The 24,440-nt window shown below is 33.8% G+C and overlaps 3 protein-coding genes across 5 annotated transcripts; all 3 read left to right on the plus strand.

Annotated features, from left to right (window-relative positions):
• The first annotated feature begins 2,094 nt into the window (after nt 1-2,094).
• LOC103844921 (21.7 kDa class VI heat shock protein) lies at nt 2,095-2,997 on the plus strand. The gene is made up of 2 exons (XM_009121748.3): nt 2,095-2,456; nt 2,598-2,997. Exons 1-2 carry the CDS (start codon nt 2,141-2,143, stop codon nt 2,858-2,860), a joined length of 579 nt encoding a protein of 192 aa, XP_009119996.1. The 5' UTR covers nt 2,095-2,140; the 3' UTR covers nt 2,861-2,997.
• Nucleotides 2,998-13,540: 10,543 nt separating this feature from the next.
• LOC103844922 (kinesin-like protein KIN-14N) lies at nt 13,541-18,266 on the plus strand. 3 transcript variants are annotated; one of them, XM_009121749.3, is made up of 16 exons: nt 13,541-13,809; nt 14,111-14,355; nt 14,881-15,025; nt 15,106-15,215; nt 15,291-15,410; nt 15,501-15,704; nt 15,796-15,972; nt 16,057-16,131; nt 16,225-16,371; nt 16,454-16,592; nt 16,690-16,961; nt 17,039-17,247; nt 17,332-17,413; nt 17,503-17,607; nt 17,681-17,785; nt 17,872-18,266. In XM_009121749.3, the coding sequence occupies exons 2-16, from the start codon at nt 14,161-14,163 to the stop codon at nt 18,046-18,048; spliced, it is 2,262 nt and encodes a 753-aa protein (XP_009119997.1). In that variant the 5' UTR covers nt 13,541-13,809; nt 14,111-14,160; the 3' UTR covers nt 18,049-18,266. The 3 variants fall into 3 exon arrangements, with proteins under 3 accessions (XP_009119997.1, XP_009119998.1, XP_033138687.1); XM_009121750.3 differs by having other exon boundaries at nt 13,546-13,910; XM_033282796.1 differs by lacking the exon at nt 13,541-13,809 and adding an exon at nt 13,940-14,024.
• Nucleotides 18,267-22,496: 4,230 nt separating this feature from the next.
• LOC103844925 (transcription factor ILR3) lies at nt 22,497-24,439 on the plus strand. Its single transcript, XM_009121753.3, has 5 exons — nt 22,497-22,817; nt 23,289-23,351; nt 23,535-23,612; nt 23,683-23,845; nt 23,923-24,439. The coding sequence occupies exons 1-5, from the start codon at nt 22,696-22,698 to the stop codon at nt 24,196-24,198; spliced, it is 702 nt and encodes a 233-aa protein (XP_009120001.1). The 5' UTR covers nt 22,497-22,695; the 3' UTR covers nt 24,199-24,439.
• Nucleotide 24,440: the final 1 nt, after the last annotated feature.

Consider the following 24,440-nt stretch of genomic DNA (forward strand, 5'->3'; position numbering starts at 1 on the left):
TTTGCCAAAACCGCAATATCACGTTTTTTTTTTCAAAACTGCAAAATCGCATTTTCTCGCAAAAATCGCAAACCATATTTTTTTTTTGCGAAAACTGCAAAATCACGTTTTTGCCACAACCACAAAATCACTTTTTCCTCCAAAACCGCAAAATCACATTTTTCGCCAAATCCGCAAAATTATATTTTCCGACCAAAACTGTAAAATTACGTTTTCCCGCCAAAACCGCAAAATCATGTTTTCCGCCAAAATTGCAAAATCATGTTTTTTCCAACATAACTGTAAAATCATGGTTTTCCAAAGAAACTGCAAAATCACGTTTCCAGCCAAAACTACAAGATCACATTTTCTCGCAATACCGTAAAATCACATTTTTTTGCCACACCGCAAAATTACGTTTTCTCAAAAAAAATTGAAAAATTATGTTTTTCCGTCAATACCATAAAATCACGTGTTTCCGCTAAAAACCATAAAACCACGCTTTCTTGACAAAACCACAAAAGCAAGTTTTCCCGGCAGTACATCAAAATCATGCCGCAAAAACTGCAAATTCATATTTTCTCGACAAAACCATAAATCATGTTTTCGCCAAAAGCGCAAAACCACATTTTTTGCCAAAAGCGCAAAATCATATTTTTTGCCAAAACCGCAACATATGTTTTCCTACCAAATTTACAAAATCATGTTTTCCCGCCAAAATCGCAAAATCAGATTTTTTACATTGTATGTTTATTCGTATATGTAATAAATGATTTTCATTTGGATCCGTGGATAGCCCAATTGGCATGGTCTAAAGTGGGATTGGTACAGTTTGGGTTTTGACCAATATTGTCAAAAAATTGATTGTCTATTTGGACAAGCCCATTTGAACATTGATAGCTAATTGACATCCCTACAAATAGGTCAAGGATTCGCCCAAACAACGACCCAATAAATTGCAGTTCTCCAGAACACAATGCAAGATATATTTTCAAAGATCTGAGATTTTTTTTTTTTTGGTAGGGTTTCAAAGATCTGAGATATAGAACGTGTCCTCGCTGCAACACAGTTTCAATTTTATTTTACTTTACGTAAGAGATTTATCGTTCTTTCATCTAAATTTAAGACAAAATTATATGACATACAAGGAAAACAATATATATATATATATATATATATATAATTTCTTATATAAAATATGATCTTTTAGTGTAAGATCGATGGAGAATCAAAAATGGTATGGCTCAAAGTAAAGGACAGACTTCTTTTGTGACCCTTCGAGCAATTTCTACGTCAAGAGAACATATTCGTTTCTTTACTTTAACCACGCTATAATATTGTCACAACAGAAGGAGAATATTTCCCAACTTTTTCCCTTATCATTATCATTTCCAAATAAATTTGAGCCCTTAGTTTTTTCCATTATCATCGTATAATTTTCTTCTTTAATCTTACTTTGGACCTATCATGTCAATCTAAGTAATAGTGATAATTAAGTGTGCTACAAATATACCTCCACATAAACTTTCCTTTCATCAACAAGATGCGTTTCTTTTGTGGGCAATAACATGCATGATCATCTTCTGACTATTAACTAACTAGTAGACATGTAGATTTTAATCCTGATATTGTTGTAATGGTTTACTAATAATTTAGATCATGTAGCTTACAAAAAAAATAAAAAATTAAGATCATGTAACGAATAAAGTAAGTTATACAAATTATATGGCTAACGCGTTACACTATACTACTGCAAAGATGAGCGGATGCAATGCAAGAAGGGGAATGGATGCACCCAATTATATTTGAAATAACATTTGAAACTAATGTGTTTGGTAATGCAAACATGAGAAGTAGATTTTCAAGTTAGAAAACTCTATTTACTGCCTCAATAATGTGTTTGCGTCAATTATATTCTTAAAATTTTGTTTTGTTATGAACTTATGATATGTGTGTATCATTTATTTTTCTCATGTGCATAAAGTTTACTTCTAGATCCGCCGCATACTGAAAATTCTTTTTACTAAGCTTTTTGGCATCGCCTTTGTATCAGCTAAATCGAAACTCATACTATAAGAACAAAACCTTGATTCCAAAACTCTCACACACACACACTTTCCTTCTCTCTCTCTCTCTCTCTCTCTCTCTCTCTCTCTCTCTCATGACGAGTAGTAGTGGAAGCCTCAAACTAGAGATCCATACCGAAGACAAGACGCTAGGAAAGTGGAGCGTACCGCTCAGCGAGGAAGTTTTCTGGAGGTTCTTAAGCGGTGCAGGAGGCTCGGAGAAGGCTGTGTTCAGCGAGGGATCTATTTTCAGCCCGTTCTTGTTCGGGAAGTACTTTGATCCGTCAGATGCGTTTCCATTGTGGGAATTCGAGGCAGATGTTTTGCTAGCAAGCCTCAGGAGCGTAGGACAGTGTAGAGTCGATTGGTCGCAAGCCGACCAAACTTATGCCCTTATATCTGACCTCCCCGGTATATACTTCCTACATTCTTTTATTTATTTTTCTTGTTTTAGGCTTATCAGGAGAAAAATTATATATATAATGGTTTATACATGCATGCAACCATTTTCTCTAGGGTTCAAGAAAAAACTGATTATATTTTTGGTATTAGTGGTGGGGAAAAATAACGTGCAGGTGTACGTGGATGTTAAAGGAAAAATGATGGAGATTAGTGGCCAATGGAACATTAATAAGAAAACGGCGGCCAGCGGCGACTGGAGAAGCGGCCGGTGGTGGGAATACGGCTACGTCCGCCGTCTAGAGCTTCCCGGCGATGCCGACCCCCAAAACTCCGAAGCTTTCCTTTCCAACAAAGACGACTACTCTTTGTTAGAGATCATAATCCCCAAGATTAATTCTAAGAACAAATTCTAATCTGATGTGTCATTATTGGCCCTGGATGTGTACGAAGTTTCAGGTTTTTTCTTAATTATAGAATGATATGTAATACTTTTCTGTTGTAGACAATGAATGATATTATACATGCGTATATTATATATTTGATCGGTAAATCGTATACGTACAGAGACATTTACGATTATAGACAAATCATTTACTGCAATTATACACGTTAATGGAGTTTTTTTTTTGTATTGCACTAGATTAGGATTTAACCCCCAGTTTGGGAATTATAATTTTTAATATAATCTATGATAACTCCTTTTGAATTTTATTTTTAGATTTTTTTTCAGTTTTGTTATTAGTAGGAGTGGGCAAAATTTATGTCCTTTCCTATCCATTTTTGGATACTTAAGGCCACTTCCAATAAAATACCAAAATATTAAATTTGATGTAATTTCATCTCCGATTAAACACCAAATACCATATGTATAGTTTTTTAATTTAGAATAATATAAAAATATATACAAATTAACTAAAATTAACATATATAAATAAATATATTGATAAAATTATCAAATTTTAATAAATAAATATAATCAATAAATATAATTATTTAATTATAAATAACTAATGTATTAAATTATTAAAACTAAAATTAATAATATAAAATATTGTTTTGGTGTGATGGTTGGATATGAAACATAAATTTTAATATCAAACCATTAAATTTGATACAATTTCAACATCAAATTTGGTGTTTGGTTAAAAATGCCGTAAATTTGGTGTTTGTTTAGAGATGCGATGGAAACATAATTTATGTCGTATAACAATTTATCAAAAGCAAAAACAGGTCAAGTGAATGTACAAAGTCAATTCCAATACAACCCACTAAGAGCATCATTAACGGGGTATGTTAATGCCGTCTCTTATGGTTAACGGGATTTAAAAATAAAAGGAAATTAGCATAATTGTGAGAAAACATATCTTAATTAAGGGAAACAAGAGACGCGTCTTCTGAGACACGTGTTGTGTTTTGCGGGATTTGTGTTTGGACGTGATCAGGACAACAACTGAGCTCGGATGTTTCTTTCAAATTATTCTCGTTTATTTTACTAATCTTTGTTTTTATGTTTTTAATTCAAAATATATGTTTAAAATGTTATCTTTTACTATGTTTTATTTAATCAATAAATTTTAAGTTTAATACAAAAATGTTTACTTATTTTTTTTAAGAATTCTTAATTAAGAGACTTGCATTGGAGCATATAAATGTTTGGGTCTTTTAACGGAGTCTCTTAACACACATTTATTGCTTCAAAATATTAAAAAAAAAACTAAGAGACCCTAAATGAGTATTTGGGATAATGATGCTCTTAGGAGCCAACTCTTAAGTTTTTTGTGAATCCCACCTTTTAAGAACCCTCCTAAGAGGTGGGGATAATAATGCTCTAAAGTCATGATTAACGGTAGAAACCGGTAGGAGTTACTAAAAGAAAAAAAAATACTAATATTATAATAATTTATTTAATTTTTATTTATTTTTAAAAGGTAAAACCAATGATTAATTGACACATATATGAGTACCTTTCGAAACCGTTTCTTATCCTGGTTATTTAAAAACCTTTCTCCTTTCTCTTTCGTAACTTTTCATTATTTTTATTTTTTTTATTTTGGAAATTTGTGCTAAGAAACTAGCAATAAAGATGCTCTAAACCCCTTCTCTAAGAACTTGGTTTTTGCACTGTTCACGGGCCCCACTAACATGTGGTGGCTCACGATTAGTTAGTTTTTATTTTTTTTAATCAAAAAAAAAATTAAGAACCCAAAGAGGGTTCTTAGAGGTTAAAGATGTTCTTACAGTCGAAGAACACATCTAACACAACGTGGTCGCTTCATAGTAGTTTCTCTATAGCTTAACCGCACACGCACTGGCAGAGCCACCTTGAAGAGAGGGGTCACTTGACCCTATGAAATCTATAAAATTTGCTTTGTAAGCGTATTTTCAAAGTAATTGTTGTGGTGTACTGGTTAAATTCCTTTTTATACTTCTCATTAAATTAACCATAAAATTAATTAACCATCTACAATCAATATTTTTTCTTCTTTTCTTAAATATAAGCTATACAATTACCAAAAGTGAATAAAATATATATTTTGACAATTAATGATTTTAATAATAATAATTTGCATAAATATCTTCCATTATTTTTAATATTATATTATTAGAATAAATTAAATAATCATATTAACCATAAAATAAAATTTTAGGATTTTATATATGTAATATTATGAATTTTTGAAAACAAATATAAATTACGAAAAGTGTTAAAAGTCTCATATGAAAATTTTGTAATCTATAATTTAATATCTTTGTTATAATAAATACAAATGATCATAAAATCATATGAGTGAAAATCATATTTAATAGATATTTAGATTAATATATATATAGCTTATGACATGATATAATTATGGTTGAACGATCAGAGTTAATATTTCAACAATTATTAGATATATATATTTTATCCTATGCATGTGCACGGATAATCACCTAGTTTAATATTAATAGAAATAAAGGTCTCACATTAATAGTTGGAAAGACTACCGATTGGTCCTAAATCATATATATATAATAGATGGACTCATCCACTTATCACCAATAAATTTTAGTTTAGAAAGACATCTAGCTTACAGGAGCTACGCATGTATCAAACTTCCGTGCAAATTAGGGTAGATATATAGAATAGTCAATGACCAACGTTGCCGAAGTACGCATGTCTCAAACTACATTTCTCAAACGCAAGCATACAGGAGCTACGCATGTATCAAACTACATTTCGCTTTTGGTTAGACAACATTAATGTATTATCATTGGATTCTAACTTCTCACTTTATATATTTGATATATTATTTCATTTTTTGTAAATTTTAGTTACACATAGTAGTCGTTACCTTTTCATCACCAATAAAAGCAAATATCATCATGTATTGGATCCAATGTTCCCACAAATTTGTGACTACATTCAAATATTCATCGCCATTTTGTTATCCCCGGTTGAACATAAAACAAAACCAAAATGAATTATTGTCTCGTATCAATAACTACTAGTTACTTGTAGAGGTAAGTAGTTTTATTTACAAAAGGTGAGAAGGAAGTTATGTAATCGAAAAGTTTCTCGTGTTATTGATCATTGAACTCAAGATCTCTTTATAAACAACTCTAAGTTATTTTATCCGACTTATTTCAGTTTTATTATTGTTATATAAATTATTATTATTTTAATATCTTCTTCCGAATGTTTGTTTTTCCTTGTATACACACAACAGACACAAGTATAGAAAGTCATCGAATCTAAATCAAAGTATGAACTGTTTAAGCATATGGAGAATGAAGCAAATCTCAAGAAAACTCCAAATTACTTACAGTAAAGAATCAAAAAGTAAACTAGATCAATCCATCTCAGATCTGAACATTCTTTCCATGATACATTTTCACTATATTAGGCTATTAGCATTTGCCTCTTGCATCATTAAATTCCAGCGCAATGACCTGATTAAATCTTTGTACTATATAATCCATTGGTGAGGACCGCGAGGTCGATTTACTGATTGGGTAAAATGCGAGTAATTAATATGGTCGAGGAGTACAGAGAAAAAGTTTTGAGTGGACCACTTATTTATATTTACACATGTTTAAAGGAAAAAGAAAAATTAAGTATGATACATATCCATTTGTTCCTAAAAATAGGTTTAGACAATGATTACCATACATTTTAATTTCTTTCCCTCTCAAAAATGACACTGAAATGTCCATGAATGCATTTAAAGTTTTTGGAGATTGCAAAACTCTTTCCTTGATTTTAAAATGGTTCAAATAGAAAATGAAAAAAAAAACTAGTTTGTTAATTTCCCTTTTCTTTAATGGTTTCCATAGTGTGTTAGCTAAACAAGTTAAGTATATAACATAACAGTAGTTAACTAGTATTATTTTAGCCGATGAAGTAGGTCTAAGTTTGATGTGAGAAAATGACTTTAGATTAAAACTTTGGAGCTCTCGACCATAAACATGAAAATGGATTTGGCAACAACCGTTTCTTCTTTTTTTTTTTTTTTTTTTTTTTTTTTGTCAGACAACAACCGTTTCTTCTTGTGAAGTGTTTGTTGCATTTCCTTAAACATTTATTTTATTTACACAGTTTTATACGAAGAAAAGAATAAAATTGTGAAAATATCAATATCTTGGAGTTTGTCCATCTATTAAACGCCTAGAGCTTTATTTTTCGTATATAATAATTTTATATATAAGAAATTTCGGACGATGGATTTTAGATTTTGGAGACTTCGTGTAGGCTATAGACTGGATCTCCTGTTTATATAAATAGTTAAACTAGTATGTTGCAAATAGTAGATCGTTGTACATGTTCTTTTATCATACGATATAATCTTTAGTATATAGATTCAGACAGATGAGTGGGAGTAAGAAATAATGGCTTAACGCTGAAGTCTCCGACGAACTAAATTAACTAATTCACGTTTTAATAAAGTTGCAAAGAAAAAGGGGGGAAATACTTGGCACCCATTTGACGCAATGGAAATACTAAAATTATATGGAACAACCTAAGGAGAAAATACATTAATAGTTTAATATACAGTACATGTTTATTTGGTCATCGCCTTAAAATATGTTTACGCGGTGTGAATTAACATTATATAGTTCTCATAAACAAAAAAAAACCTTTTAAGATAGATCTTTTTTAGTTTATTTTCACAAAAATAATTTTTTTAAAAAAATAATTAAAAAAGTTTATTTAAAGGTAAAAATATATTTATGTCCTAGGATTAACTAATCTAGATTGTTAAGCCATTATCAAATTTAAAAAATAAATATTAAAATTTTCAAAATAAAAACAGACTATTTTAATTATTTTTAATGCTTTTTTGTGATAAAAATTTAAAAATAGTTATTTTAGAAAATTGCCCAAACAATCTGTTAACATAAATTTTAGTCACAGCTATATTAAATTTTAATAATTTTAGTGGGTTACGAACCGGTTATACTATCATTAATTTCGCTTTTACTGTATAAAAAAAATTGAGGACAACGCTCAAAAATAGCTGTATCTTCTTAATCAATAAAAAAATCCAAATGAGACCACTTCGTCGAACAAGAAAAATTCAAATACAAGCTACATGCATACCACAAATCATTTTAAAAAAAATTATTAACTACGAAATGTAAGTTTGCGAAATCTGGGTTCTAGACATGTTCAACATGATATTCGAAGCCACGATTGTTACAAAACCCATAGCTAATACATTTTATAAAAAATACTTAATTCTAATTTATATGATATAGTTTGATTAATTCAGATTTGGCATGATCCTTGCATCACCCTAATAATCACCTTTGCATAAAGTAGTATCTGCTTTATCCAAATTTAAATTATGTCTTAATATATGCACAAAGTTGAAAACCCATCTCACTAATCAAAGGTTTATTTACATATAATGGATTAAAATATATAAAAGGTGAACTAAAAAGTTTACACATTATAGGATTAAACAGATTAAAAAATAATACTCCTTCCGTTCCTTAAAGTTATATATTCCATCTGTTTCATAAAGATCCATTTTTTATAAAAAAAAAATTGTTTCAAAAAGATACATTTTTTATATTTTCAATACATTAATTAATGAAAAATTATACTTTTCAAAAAATACAATTGTGTTTAATAAAATTTCATTGGTTAAAAGTTATTGAGAATAGTTAATTAAGAAAACAATGTATTGGAAAATATAATTTTAAATGTTTTTTTAATAAATGTGAAAAAACTATAATATGGATCTTTTAAGAACATATGAAATATACAATATAAATCTTTTATGAACGGAGGAAGAATTTCATTTTTTGCGTGCGTATTCCATGATCCGTTTTAGGAATACCATTAGAGTGCATAAAGTTGAAAAATGATTAGTGCATCTCGGTGTTTCGAAAAAAAAAGTGTTATAAAAAAGATTAGTGCATCTCGAATACACTAAACGTCTCTTCTTTTGTTGGCAATACACTAAATGTCTGTATGTCACCATTCACTAACCTATCAAAAACTTACATATTTTGTCTGAACCTGAAAGTTATATTAATAGGATGCATCTCGCATTCTTTGTTAATTCACTGCTTAGTAAACGTCAATTTCGCAAACCATATCAACGACGATATTTCAGCTGCCAATTGAGCTTGTTGCTCGGACCATTAGAGTTTACATATATTTCACATGAATTGGACATTTCGTCAGGGTACGAGGCAGGATCTAAGAATTACACGACAACAGACAATTTTTCATTCGGACAATATTAGCCCATACCTTTTCAAACCAGAAACGTGACTGCTTTGAGCAATTTTTGGAGTGATGCTAAGGGTAATTTCGGTAAGGTAAAATATCCACTTTTCTGAAAGGAATCTATTCTCTAAAAATGTTGACGTATCACATTTTACCGACACGTTATCTTTAATTTTATTAATCGTTATTAGCTTATTTAATTTCTATGTTTTTTTTTTTGACAGCAAGATATTCACAGACTCATATTGACTCTGTAAACCAAATCGGCAACTCTGCATTCATATGAACGACGAAAGACGGTTGTTTCCTAGCACTACGTGCCAAGCTATCCGCCCTTAGGTTTTCCGTTCGGGGTACATGGACGACGTCTGAGTTGATGAAGTTTCTTCGTAAAAGCTTGATATCTTCCAGGTAGCTTTCAAATGCTGGCCATTCTTCTGTTTCCGAAACCATCTTCACCAATTGAGAACAATCCGTTGCAAACGTAACCTGAAACTGTCGTAGGTTCTTCATACATTCCATTGCCCAAATCAACGCCTCCACCTCCGAGTGAAGAGGTGATAGACACGCCCTTACATTCCTTGCTCCCAATAAACCATAAAAACCCGGTAAGGTACTATACCATCCTTGTCCCGAAAATAGTTCCTTCTCTTTCCACGAACCATCTATAAAACACCATCGTCCTGTAGTTTCTAATATAGGTCTGGTCTGCACTTGCATCTCCCTTCTTTGATCAGTGATTACCTGTGCTTCAGCCCAAAGTGTCGATTCTACTTCTGCTAATCTAAGTGTTTCCCTTGGATCAATATCCAGATTACTAAAAACTTTATTGTTCCGACCTTTCCATATATACCATAATATCCATGCGAATTGGTGGTCATCCATCTTTGGAGTAACTCTCCAAAAAAGATGATCCATGTTACCAAAAAACGAACAAGTAGGAAAAGAATTTGGATTCGATGGTATTTTAGATAATGCCCACACTTGACGTGCTGGAGGGCATTCAAAAAACACATGATTTATTGATTCCTCCGGGTGTCCGCATCTAAAACAACAAATATCCCCTTGTATTCCTCTCCCCCGAAGATTCTTCATTACCGCTATACAACCTGAAAGGAGTTGCCATAAAAAATGCTTTAACTTCGGCGGGCACCGCACTTACCAACAGAAAGCTTTTAACGTATCCACTGTGGGCCCATAAAATTCTGGTGGTTTTTCCTTGTCAGGATAGACCCGTTCCACTTGATACCCTGATTTGACCGAATATTTTCCATTATTAGTGAAATGCCATCCATTCCTATCTTCCATCTGATGTCTACTTAATGGAATACTTTCAATAATTTGTGCATCATGAGGATCCACCAAAATCTTAATTGCCTCAAGATTCCAAGTTCGGGATTCCAAATTAATGAGGGAATCCACTGTGAGATCCGGGTAACTGTTGTGAAAATTTTTGTTTGCTGGTCTCGGGCGAGTGGCTGGGATCCAAGGATCATTACATACCGAAATAGATGAACCTGTTCCCACCCTTTTAATTAGTCTTTTACAAACCAGAGATCTAGCAAAGATCATACTTCTCCAGCCATATGACGGGGAGTAAGATCGGATCGGTTCAAGGGGTGAAGCATTCCTATAGTACCGTCCTTTAAAAACTTTAGAGAAAAGAGTGTTTGGCTTCTCAATCAGCCTCCACAATTGCTTTCCAAGCATCGCCGTGTTAAAATCCATAAGATCCTTAAAACCTAAACCACCACTGTCTTTAGGGAGACATAACTTATTCCATGATTTCCAATGCATGCCTTTTGTGCTCCCTCCTGGACTCCACCAAAATTGAGCTACTGCACTCGTTAGTTTTTTAACTGTAACTTTTGGTAATCGATAAACAGACATGACATGATTTGGCAGAGCCGTAACCACCGACTTAATGATCACCTCCTTTCCACCTTTAGTAAAATATCTAAAAGTCCATCCATTTACCCTATTATTCAAGCGTTCTTGAACAAACCCAAACACTTGGACCTTAGATCCCCAAGGCTTTCGGGTAACCCTAGATAAGATCCTATTCCTCCTAAATTCTGAATACCCAGAATATCTCTCAACTCTTGCCGACTGGACTCTTCAATCTTGTGTCCAAATTGAATTGAGGATTCTGAAAATTAATTTGTTGCCCTGAAACAGCCTCGTACTCTTTTAAAATCCTGAGAATAGTTTGACATTCTTCTCTATTTGCCTTACAAAAGAAAAGGCTATCGTCGGCAAATAACAAATGAGAGATTGCCGGACAAGCTCTCGCTACCTTCATACCGGTTAATTGTTTCACCCTCTCTGCCTTCTTGATATTCACAATTAAAGCCTCAGTACACATAATAAATAAATAAGGAGACAATGGATCTCCTTGACGTAAACCTCGCTGGGGAATTATAAGGCCTCGCGGCTGGCCGTTGAGGAGGACCCTATATTGAACCGAAGAAATACATTCCACCATTAGAGTGATCCAGCGAGGATCAAACCCCATTTTGTTAAGAAGGACCTTAATAAAACTCCACTCTATCCTATCATACACCTTGCTCATATCCGTTTTAATGGCCATAAACTTATTTTGACATGACTTATTTGTTCTCAGACAATGAAACATTTCCTGCGCTATAAGAATATTATCCGAAATTAACCTTCCTGCAACAAAAGCCGATTGTGTCTCCGAAATTAATCGGGGGAGGCAAATTTTCAGTCGTTGACACAAAACTTTCGATATAATCTTGTAACCCACATTGCATAGACTTATCGGCCGTAGTTCCATCATCCTTATAGGCCTCTCTACTTTTGGAATCATACAAATATTAGTAATATTTAACCGTGGATCTAAGTTGCCTGTAACCAAGAAATTATTCACCATCTCGACCACATCCTTTTTAATAATATGCCAGGAATGCTGAAAAAACAGGGCTGTCATTCCATTTGGGCCTGACGCTTTCTCTGGGTGCATCATGAATAGAGCCTGGCGAACCTCTTCCTCTGTTGCTGTTCTCAATAGCATCTGATTCATTTGGGGGGGGGAAATAAACGGTATTATCTCATCCAAAAAATTATCAAAGTCCGTTGGGTTTGTATTACTGAAAAGACCATCAAAATAATCCACCGCCACCTTCTCAATCCCATTTTCCTCCGTAATCCAGTTACCTAAGTCATCATTGAGTCCCACTATTTTATTACGGACCCTACGCTGCTTTGTTAAAGCATGGTAAAATTTGGTATTGAGATCTCCAGAGGAATGCCACATATTCCGGCTTTTCTGATGCCAATATTCCTCTTCATCCTTATACGCTTCTTGTAACTTTCTGGACACCTCAAGGATGTCCTCTTGTGATCTACTATTATCTGACTGGACCTCCTCAAGTGCATGTTGAAGATCTTTAATTTTGTCCTTCCCGTATGGTTGATTATCCTTTCGCCATGATGAAATTTTATGACGACAATTATTAATTTTTGTTACAAAATCCTCCAGTTGTCCTTCCTGATTTCCTGTCCATCTTGCCGCAATTGATTCCATAAGCCCCTCCTGTCCGATCCATCTCTTATCAAACCTGAACTGACTCCTTTTTTTCCTTAATACTTTATCCGCCAAAAAGTTATCACAGGGCGATGATCAGAGCCCACCATCCTCAAATATTCTGTGTAAAAATATGGGAAAAGTGTATGCCACTCCTCATTAGCCAAAGCCTGATCCAATCGACATCTGATCGTTATTGCTCTTTTTCATTTACCTCTCTTTGCTTGTCATGACCATTTATTACCGCGGGCCGGAAATTCTAGTAGATCACTATTCCTTATCATATTGTTAAATTTAATTCCTATGTTAAAAACTTAAATCTGTGAGATTACCGATACAACATATGGTAAAGATAATTTAATCTTTGTTTAAAACAAAACAATAAGTTCCCATCTAAAAATATGAGCCATTATCAAAATCTCAATTTTGAGTTTTCCTTATTAAACATCAAATAACTGATAAATAATATAACTTTTTAATATATTATCTTATAATTTAGAATTTGATGTTTTGAAAACTAAACGTAAATGATATATTTAAACCAAGGTTTACTTGAGAAAATAAATTATCCACGATTCATTTTTTTAATTTACAAGGTATTCCATAAATAAATAGTTTTGCAAAATCTTGTTTTTGTTTTCTTAACATTTAAAAAAGTCTGGACTCTGGTTTAAACTTTGAAGAATGTTCTCCTTAAATTTCATTTATGTTTATCTTTTTCTTAATTTCCAGAATAAACTAATTATTTTGGTGTATAGATTAAAGTCATAATTAAGTCCACTGACCTTACCCCACCCCCCCCCCCCCCCCCCCCCCCACTGCCCCATAGTCGTAAAAAACTCCTGCTATTCTATTACACCCATCTTTTCTCCAAATTTCTTTGCTGCTTAACAAAGCAACGGCTGTGATTACATTACATCGGTGACTTCAGATCCAATCAACGGCCCCACGTCCATCTCTCTCCCTTCTCTCAGAACGTTCAAACAAGAAATATAGAAAAGAAGCAAGGCAGCAGCAGGAAGACGAGAGGAACAAAACTGAAACGTGCCTCCATTTCCACAAATCCTTTTAGTACAAAGCCCTCTTAAATGCTAAAGGTACTACCTTTTACTATCTTCACCTTCTTCCATTCTCAAAGGTTCTCACAAATCTAGGCTTGTTTTCTCTCTCTGAAATCCACATTCATTATTCAGGATCAGTGGGTTTCTTTACTTCTTATTCCTCTTTCTTAAAGTCTCAATCTTTATGTTTTTTTCTTTCTCTTCAGAACATGTTCTGTTTTTTTTTCTTCGTTCAAATCAATGTTCACGGGGTTCCTGTCTTTTTCCCCATATTAAATCGTTTACTCAATTTATCACCTTTCTTTATTTCTAAAGATCTCTACCGTTTTTTTTGCAGTTTTGAAGTGATTAAGTAACAAGAAGAGAACAGTTATTTTGTTCCTTGTTATGGTGGGGGCGATGGCAAACAATGGAAGAATCCGGTCAGCTTTTCCGGTGACAAATGGGTCAAAAGATCTGACGCCGAACAGTGCTCCGGCGAGCACGGCGGGATCTGAGTATGGTCCGGTTGAGTTCAGTAGAGAAGACGTTGAAGCTCTTCTTAATGAGCGAATCAAGTACAAAAGCAAGTTCAACTACAAGGTTTCTTTCTTTTTGCACCCTCATTAAATATATATATATATGTATATCAATTCTTTTCTTTTTTACTGAATCTAAAAGTCTTCCTCTGTAATTAAGGTAAAAATGAATCCATTATGTTGTGTGGTCATGAATCAATCAGGTTGTTAAATCTTGAGTTAAGAAGGTTTGAATTTTAAGTAGTTTTACTGGCTTTTCTCGTTGGATCCATTGGCTTTTTGAAGATTTGATCGCTATAAGACATTTTGTAGGACCTTAATTTAAAGACTTTGTTTTATGTGTTAGACCGTTTGTGATAAAATCTCTAGGCTTTAAATTCAGTTTGCTTACTGGCTTTTATCGTTGGATCTCTTTGTTTTTGAAGAAGATTTTGAATGTGGAGTATAAAGACAATTTGTGGGACCAAAATAGTTTTTGTCTGTTTGATAAGTAAGCATTGAAGACTTTTGTCTGTGTGTTTGACCTTTTTTAGCCTGAGTTAGTTTAGCTTGAATTTTGAATGTTAATCTTGGTATTTGATTTTTGCAGGAGAGATGCGAGAATATGATGGATTATATAAAAAGACTTAGACTTTGCATTAGATGGTTTCAAGAACTTGAGTTGGATTATGCTTTTGAGCAAGAGAAGTTGAAGAACGCCTTGGAAATGAATGAGAAGCATTGTGCTGATATGGGTGGGTTTTAGTTGTTGAATATTTTTTTTCTTTTGAATTTTTCATATTTAAACTTTATACTATTGCAATATGATGAACAGAGACTAGCTTGAGAAACAAAGAAGAGGAGCTGAATATGATAATTGAGGAGCTGAGAAAGAACTTTGAATCAGCTCAAATTCAGCTTGCCAAGGAACAGACAGAGAAGTTGGTAAGAATTGGTTAGTTTGTAGTTAAAAGTACTTGTGTTTTGTGGGTTTTAATTGGATATGTTGTTGTGCTTTAGGCTGCAAATGATTCTCTTGGGAAAGAGAAAGAAGCAAGACTTGCTGTTGAGAAGGCACAAGCTGGTCTCACAGAAGAGCTTGGAAAAGCACAAGGAGAGCTTCAAACTGCTAATCAAAGAGTGAGGAAACTCAAAAAAAAAAAAAGATCTGAAAATGTTAAAATTGCTGTCACACCTAATCTTGACTTGACTTTTTGTGTGTTTGTTCAGATACAATCAGTGAATGACATGTACAAACTGTTGCAAGAGTATAACTCAAGCTTGCAGCTGTACAACAGCAAGCTACAAGGTGATCTTGATGAAGCTCACGAAACCATAAAACGCGGCGAGAAAGAAAGGACTGCCATTGTTGAAAACATTGGCAACTTGAAGGGTCAATTCTCAGCATTGCAGGATCAACTTGCTGCTTCTAAGGTGATTTGATACTCATAATGTTAGTAAATGTAATGTATTAACACTTCATGAAGCAGAATATGACTGGCTGTCTTTTTGTTTTTTGTTATAGGCCTCTCAAGATGATATCATGAAGCAGAAAGCTGAATTGGTAAACGAAGTTGCGAGTCTCAAACTGGAGCTTCAACAGGCTAAAGATGAACGTGATCACCATTTAACAGAATTAAAAACTTTACAAACCGAGGCAGCCAAGTACAATGACTTCAAAGACACCATAGCAGAGCTTGAGGTTTTCTATTCTTCTAATAATTTCTTGCAAAAATCTACTGCAGATTATTTTTTATTAAGATGAATGTAAACTCTTTTGGTCCAGGCCACGTGTTCTTCCCAGAGTAGCCAGATACGAGAGTTGCAAGATCAACTAGTATCTTCTGATAGGCAACTGCAGGTTTCAGAGTTACACATATAACAAATTACTTATATTATATTTTAATAGTAAGTTTTTGACAACCATTCTTGATTTTTTTTAATGGTTAAATAGATGTCTGATCTAACCACATTTGAGAAAATGAATGAGTTTGAAGAGCAGAAGCAAACCATTATCGATCTGAAAAGTCGTGTAGAAGAAGCAGAACTTAAATTCGTGGAAGGAGAAAAGCTACGGAAGAAGTTGCACAATACTATTCTTGTATGATCCCCCTTAACTTTAACCTCTGCCACTTCTTTTTTTCTTCACCTGATCACAGTTTTGTTTCCTTCTCTTATTGCAGGAACTGAAAGGGAACATACGTGTGTTCTGTAGAGTAAGACCTCTACTGCCAGGAGAGAACAATGGTGATGAGGGGAAAACCATTTCTTACCCAGCATCACTAGAACTACTTGGTCGTGGTATAGACTTGATGCAAAACGGTATGAAACTAAACAAAAACCTCTGCAACAACGTTGAAACGACACCGTTTCTCAACATCTTTTGCTGTTGTTGTTGTGTGTTTTTGGCTATGGACAGCACAAAAGCATTCGTTCACATTTGATAAGGTCTTTGTGCCTAATACATCACAAGAAGGCGTTTTCATAGAGATTTCTCAACTTGTTCAAAGTGCTCTCGATGGTTACAAGGTGTGCATTTTTGCGTATGGACAAACCGGTTCGGGCAAGACTTACACAATGATGGGTAAGCCAGGGAACGTCGAGGAGAAAGGACTGATCCCTCGTTGTCTGGAGCAAATATTTGAAACGAGGCAGTCTCTTCGTTCTCAAGGTTGGAAGTACGAACTGCAGGTAAACTATCTCGTCTCTTTTATGATACATCCTTGTGGTTAGTATCGATATGTAACTCTATTAGTATATGTGCATAGGTTTCTATGTTGGAGATATACAATGAAACGATCAGAGACCTCTTGTCGACGAACAAAGAAGCGGTGAGAACAGACAATGGTGTTTCTCCGCAGAAACATGCTATCAAACATGATGCTCATGGGAACACACATGTCGCTGAGCTTACTATTTTGGATGTTAAAAGCTCTCGAGAGGTTTCATTCCTCTTAGACCACGCTGCTCGTAACAGGTGAGTAGCTAAAAGTAAAACCCATTATCAGATTGGTCATCAATATTGTTTTTTTTTTTAATGGTGTTATCTTTTCTTCTTTAGATCGGTAGGGAAGACACAGATGAACGAGCAGTCTTCAAGAAGCCATTTTGTATTCACACTAAGAATCTCTGGTGTCAACGAGGTACTTTATCAACCAAACCAGCTTTTTTGTTTTCTGATGATTCCTGTTTTGTCTAATAAACCAAACTGTTTGTTTACTTCTTCTGACAGAGCACTGAGCAACAAGTACAAGGGGTCTTGAACCTGATTGATCTTGCGGGGAGTGAGCGTTTATCAAAGAGTGGATCAACCGGAGATAGACTCAAAGAAACTCAGGTAAATTCTTTAACAAGATTATGATTCTTCTTGCAGTTTTTGATTGTAAAGCATTCTTTCTTTCTATCTTTAGGCAATCAACAAAAGCCTGTCGTCTCTTGGGGATGTCATTTTCGCATTAGGAAAAAAGGAAGATCATGTTCCATTCCGAAACTCTAAGCTGACTTATCTTCTCCAGGTACTTGCTACTTTACAAAACAAAAGATTATCAAAAGATTATGTTTCTTAAACTGTGTCTCATGATGAAACATTGTAATTTATCAGCCTTGCTTAGGAGGTGACTCAAAGACACTAATGTTTGTGAACATTGCTCCGGAATCTTCTTCAACCGGTGAGTCTCTTTGCTCGCTTAGATTCGCAGCGAGAGTAAATGCTTGTGAGATTGGAACTCCACGAAGGCAGACTAACATCAAACAACTGGATCGTTTGAGCCTCGGATGAGAGAGATGAAATTTGAAGTTTGAAGCATCATTTTCTAAGTTAATTATACGAATGTTTGTACTTAAAATATGGTCACAAGACTTGATTGAATGATGAGATGAACTCTAACGGGAAACACCCAAAGACCTTATGTTGTAATCTGTATAGTTTGGTCAACACTTTGATATGAACGATTAATGTTTCTCTTTTAGCAAAAGACCCTATTTCAAAGTATTTCATTGATCAACATGCAAATTAACTTGATGAAATAGATTAATGTCTGTTATCTTTTTGTTACTGAAATTGTAGATGTACAAACTACAAACAATTCAACTTATAGTCCAGTGATTACTTTTGTTAATAAGGTTGTCGTGTCAGTGCTATCATTAAGTTCATTTCGATTTGAATGCGGTATTGTTGTGCGAATTCTTTTCTTAAAAAATAAGTAAAACTGATAGTGATAGGATCATGATACTCTATGATCTCAAATTGACAGTGATTGTAATTCATGCATGGGAAATGTACCAATTTTTCAAAATGTCTACGATTGTCAACATACATGATTCATAGTGCTTTTACGTTTACATTAAATTGATTTGCTAATACCAAGCCTTATCATTTCGCATAATGAGTTTTTATTGTAACACAAAATTATCATACATTTCTTGTTTCTTATCAACACAAAATTATATAAAAATGTTTCATTTCGTTCTGTTAGTCATTTATAAATGAGTTTCTTTATAAATTCACTAAACCCAGTAAAGTTTATTAGTTTGAGCACGTAATCAATTTTATTTTCTGGATATATTGCCTATAAATATAAAACTATTATATGATATAGTCAACTCCAGTTGATTCCGTCAAGTAGATAAGGTAAACTGAAAAAACATCTAGAACATTAACGGTCGAATTCATGCCTCCACCGCTCCACGGAACTTGGCAAAAGAATAAGTCAAGCTCTAAAAATATTTACAACATTCATATAATATTACCAAACATAGTTTGATTCAGAATATTAAAAGTTTATCATAGATTTTCGATTTGATATATGTCACTTCTCCATACATTATTAATCAAACTAAAAGCAGTTGGATTCAGTTTATTTACGACTCGCAAATTGACATTTTACATTGTACTAAACTATTTTTTTTTGTGTTTTTTTTCTTAAGATAATCATACTGAAAACTTATAATACGAGTATGACTGGTTTTTCCGCTACCACCTGCAAACGTAGCTTTTGCGGTTGGTAGCGGTTGTTGGCGTTTTGCAACAATCACTCAAAACCGCTCTAAACCGTTTCAAACTACATATTTCAAACTGTTCTAAACATCATAAATTCAAAAACTGGTTCCAGCTAGCATTTGCGGAATGATATTTTTTTTCTTTTTAAAAAAACAAAACAATATAAATACAAAAAAAATATTCAATAAAAATTTTAAATTGGAATTATAAAATAATAAAAAATATATATTATATTTTAATTAATATTTTAAAAATTTAAAATAAAAATATTTTCTATAACTTTTAAAATTTTAAAATTATAAATTTCTAAATATAATTTTTGTATTTATTATAATATTATGATTTTGATATTTATAATTATATAAAATTCAAATATTATTTATTTATTATTTAACTGCTGCTGCATTTGGTAGTTAATCAGTCATAAGTATCCCATAAATGCACCAATTTTTAACCGTCGTACGAGTCATACAAATTTTTTAAAACCGCTAAAAATCGTAACCATCTGCATCCGCAAACTCCTGCAATCGCAGCCACTGTGTTTGAACCAATCTGACCCTAAGAAGACGGCGATCATTTCCTCTGTGATTAGCTTTTTACTTTGCATTGTACTAAAAATGTGTAACACTATGTACAATAAGAGAATGACCATTAACACATAGAATAATTTGATACTTTCTCAGTTTCATATTAAGTGTCGTTGTAGAGAATTTTTTTAGTTACAAAATAAGTGTTTTTTACGACTTTCAATACAAAATTTATTAATTTTATTTATTAATTTATTTTTTTGTTAGTTAAAATATGATTAGCTGTATAGGAAATTGATTAGGGTATATAGAGAATGTATTATTTTTATATAGAAAATATACAAAATTAATTGTTTAAACAGAAGGAATATTAATTTGCTAATTAATTAGGGTATATTCTTTGAATATACCAACGGTGTGTCAGTAGATATCCCTGATCAAGTAGTCTATTTATCAAATTGGCTTTTCCTTATATTTTTGAAAGAAAATAACTCGACTTCTACTTGATATGTTTATGCGAAATTAATTAGTATTAATTGTTTTATTAAAAACAAAACATAAGAGGCGCTATCTGGGGAAATTTCTTTTAACCATCTCCCCTCAAAAGATTCTTCTATATTTTTTTTTAAGAAAACGACCCTACTTTGTGTCCCCCTTCTCTAAATTGTAACACTTTCGACATGAACTGGAAATGTCAATGGGAATCTTATATTTATTTTCTAAAAAGTTGACACTAACAAGTATATTTATATATTTTACCCCTCCTCTGTATATTTGCAATGCTAGTTGATTAGTTTTTTTTTTGTCAAAAAGTGGAATAGTTAAACATGAATGTTATATTCTTCTTTTTAACTATGCTGTTATCTTAAAACAAGAAAGAAATGCTTTTATATAGCTATATACTGATATACAATATGTAATATAATTATGTACAGAACTCAAATGGTACAAATACGTGAATATCATATCGAACTCAAATGATACACATACGTAAATATCATATCTTGTATATCGCTGGAGTCTTGGTTCCTTTATTATCACATAGCCCCTTAATTAATTATAATCTACCGATTCCTAGTTTCAAGATCTTACATTTAGAAAAACTATACCAACTTAAGATAACACCGTACTGACTGATTGTACATATAGGTTAATATATATTATACACATATTTTTCAAGTGAATAATTCGGAGTTCTGTGTTACCAAATCATTATGGAATTTTCATGTGTGTACGGGAGGAAGCAGAAGAAATGAGATCTCCAAGATCACGACCATCCAACAATATATGTTCACCAATCCAACTAAGCTGATCCGAAATAACTACCCAAAAAGAAAAAAGTAACATATACTGTATTTTGTATATAACAAAACAATTTGAGTTATGTCCGGTTGGCGGTATACTTTATAGTTTTTTTAGTGACGCAGTCGAAACCTAATTATATATATATATATATATATATATTTCTTTTGACATTGAACGGTTGTTTTATTACTCAAGGAACTTAGGTGGTCTGGATAACCAAACCGGAACAGAACAACCAATGTAACAAAGCTTCCTATGAAATGTTCTAGCAGACTTAGCTAACGAATCATATATTCCATTTTGTGCTCTTGGGATGTGAGAGATCTTGAATTCCGGAAAACATAGCTTAAGCATCTTTATGGCCTCCAATTCAGTTGCAAAACCTGGCCAAACTTGAGGCTCTCTTATCATTTCTATTAGATCCTTGCAGTCTGTTCCAAAGCTCTGACACGGGAAATGTAGAAATATGCTTTCCATCACTTATCGCAGCCCCTCCACTTCCGAATGTAAGACAGATTCTCGCCTAATTAAGTTACGCATTCCCATCAGTTGTATTTGTTCTAGGCTATCCTTCCAAACCCATCTGCAACCATTAAAATGTGCCATTGAACTCCATGATCCATCCACCATACATATATTTTCCAAGCATATGGCTTGGGATTCCTAGTTATGAAGCTCTTGTTGGGTTTCCGGTACCAGCTCATTCGCATTAAACCACGCCTAGCATTCACTCTCATCATATCTGACTAGTTCCATAGGATCTTTGTCTATTCTTCTAAAAAGTTTATCATTTTGGACCTTCCAGATATACCATATTATCCAAATTCTGGTTGAGCAATGTCATTCTTCCTCCAGAACAGATGGTCCATGTTGGCATAAATGCTAGACAAAGGAAAGATGTCAGAAGCAGATGGTATTGATGCTAGGGACCATACTTATAGAGTTGGAGAACATTCAAATATGGCATGAGTAGCAGTTTCTTCTGGCTCTCCACATCTTGGACAGTAATTATCGCATCTCATGTTCCGGTGTATTAAATTTCTCGCACTAATTTTTTTTTTTTTTTTTTACAGCAAATATTTACAAACTCATATTATTCTCGCAAAACTGCATTGCATTGTGTAGAAGTTATCCATTTTTAGCAGTTTTTTCAACCAAAACATACGAAACTTATGTACACTATTGTTTAAAAAATTTACACCATTAGATTTTCTATAGTATTGAATAAACAAACAAAGAAAACAAAATTACATGTATGTTTAATAAATGCGATGATGTAACAAAAAGAAATAAAATGCAGGGAAAGAATTATAAAATGATTTGTATATACGTCATGGATGGGCCTTGAAAGCCCAAAACGTATGCGCGTGAAAACAACACTAATATCTGGATTCCAAAGATTCCACAACTCGCCTCCAACAGTTTTCCTCCTCTCTCTCTCTCTCTCTCTGTTTCCTTCCACAACCAACAAAAAAAAAAATCGATTCCGTTAAGCTTCCCTCTTCCCGAACAGAACCTCGCTGATCGCCGCCTGGAAGATCCAATTTCCTCCGGGAGTGGAAAAAAATAGCTCAGCGTCTTTGAGTTTGAGGAGATGGTGTCGCCCGAAAACGCTAATTGGATATCCGAATTGATCGACGCAGAGTATGGAAGTTTCACAATTCAAGGCCCTGGCTTCTCCTGGCCTCTTCACCAGCAACCTATTGGCGTTTCCAGGTTCCCTTTTTAGGCTCTAAGTGATTCAATTAGGGTTCTAAAGAAGCTCAGATTGATTTTAGGCGAAATCATTTTTCAAAGGAAACCTTAATTACTTGCTCACATATTCGAAGGGTTTCAGAAGAGATGATAGCGTATGAGTAAAGTTACAGACTTTTGTAATTTGATTGGCTTAGTAGAAAACTTGTGAGATTAGTTGTTACGTAAGCTTAAAGTTGGTTTCTTTAGATATCATCCTTGCACTTGGTTAAGTCTTGTGTTTTTGTTAATTCAAAGTCAACCTGTATCTGTGTGCCTGGCATGTTTCTTGATTCGGGTATCGATTGATCGGTGGGGAATTAGATTCCTTTTCTGGAAAGCGCATTTCTTTGTTGCAGTGGCTACTTTGACCTTACCATGTCAATATTTTTCTTTGATTTAGAAATATATTGACATAGCTTAGTTGCGTTGATTTTTTGCTTGTTGGCTCAGTCTTGGAGTTGATGGCTCAGCTGGAAATTCAGAAGCCACCAAGGAACCTGGCTCCAAAAAGAGGTAAGGATGCTCTATTCCAGAGAGCAAAACTCTAGCAACTTCCGGAACTTTTAAACTTTTGATGAATCGATTTGTTGTTAAACTGTATTAGCTTATCTGTATTGGCTCTCTCGAAATGTCTTTGGCTTGATAAGGTATCATCCGAAAGAAAAAAAAGTAATCCTGATCATTTACTTTTCTCAGGGCGAGATGTGAATCGTCCTCTGCCACTAGCTCTAAAGCCTGTAGAGAGAAGCAGCGACGTGACAGGCTGAATGACAAGTAAGCTTTTTCTGTTTTGCATTTCCTATTTTTTGAATCAAACTTCATCGCCTGTTTAAATGAATTACAGGTTTATGGAATTGGGTGCAATTTTGGAGCCGGGGAATCCTCCCAAAACAGACAAGGCTGCAATCTTGGTCGATGCTGTCCGCATGGTTACACAACTACGTGGCGAGGCGCAGAAGTTGAAGGACTCCAATTCGAGTCTTCAAGACAAAATCAAAGAGTTAAAGGTGTTTGCTTTGTAATCCCTTCTTTTTCCATATAAAAATCTTCGAATGCTTACTAGTTTCCTTGTGATCTCGATCAGACCGAGAAGAACGAGCTGCGAGATGAGAAGCAGAGGCTGAAGACAGAGAAAGAGAAGCTGGAGCAACAGCTGAAAGCCATGAATGCTCCTCCTCAACCAAGCTTCTTCCCAGCCCCACCTATGATGCCAACTGCTTTTGCTTCTGCGCAAGGCCAAGCTCCCGGAAACAAGATGGTGCCAGTCATCAGTTACCCAGGAGTTGCCATGTGGCAGTTCATGCCTCCTGCTTCAGTCGATACTTCTCAGGATCACGTCCTTCGTCCACCAGTTGCTTAACTGGGACGACCCTCAAGAAAATCATCAACTGGTTTGCTTCTTGCTTCCTCCGAAAAAAAAGAAAAAAAGAACAAAAGTCCATTTGTTTTGCTCTCCTCTTTCTCGGCTTTCTTAGTCTTATGGTTGCTTTGGTCTTCTCGGTGTTATCTTCTTATAACAGTTATCTTTTGAACAATGATTTGGCATTGTAAACTCCAATTGCTTGGCGCAACTTTATCTATTCACATGTAAATTTAAGATAG

Source organism: Brassica rapa, chromosome A10 (genome assembly GCF_000309985.2).
Source record: "Brassica rapa cultivar Chiifu-401-42 chromosome A10, CAAS_Brap_v3.01, whole genome shotgun sequence".
Classification (NCBI taxonomy): Eukaryota; Viridiplantae; Streptophyta; class Magnoliopsida; order Brassicales; family Brassicaceae; genus Brassica; species Brassica rapa.

Bases quoted from the DNA above. Each gene is read 5' to 3' on its own strand.
- LOC103844921 (XM_009121748.3), top strand. From the start codon at position 2,141: ATGACGAGTAGTAGTGGAAGCCTCAAACTAGAGATCCATACCGAAGAC. The intron at 2,457-2,597 runs GTATATACTTCC...TTTTGGTATTAG, and splicing joins CCTTATATCTGACCTCCCCG to TGGTGGGGAAAAATAACGTG.
- LOC103844925 (XM_009121753.3), top strand. From the start codon at position 22,696: ATGGTGTCGCCCGAAAACGCTAATTGGATATCCGAATTGATCGACGCA. The intron at 23,613-23,682 runs GTAAGCTTTTTC...AATGAATTACAG, and splicing joins CGTGACAGGCTGAATGACAA to GTTTATGGAATTGGGTGCAA. The intron at 23,846-23,922 runs GTGTTTGCTTTG...GATCTCGATCAG, and splicing joins ACAAAATCAAAGAGTTAAAG to ACCGAGAAGAACGAGCTGCG.
- LOC103844922 (XM_009121749.3), top strand. From the start codon at position 14,161: ATGGTGGGGGCGATGGCAAACAATGGAAGAATCCGGTCAGCTTTTCCG. The intron at 14,356-14,880 runs GTTTCTTTCTTT...TGATTTTTGCAG, and splicing joins AAAGCAAGTTCAACTACAAG to GAGAGATGCGAGAATATGAT. The intron at 16,132-16,224 runs GTTTCAGAGTTA...ATGGTTAAATAG, and splicing joins CTTCTGATAGGCAACTGCAG to ATGTCTGATCTAACCACATT.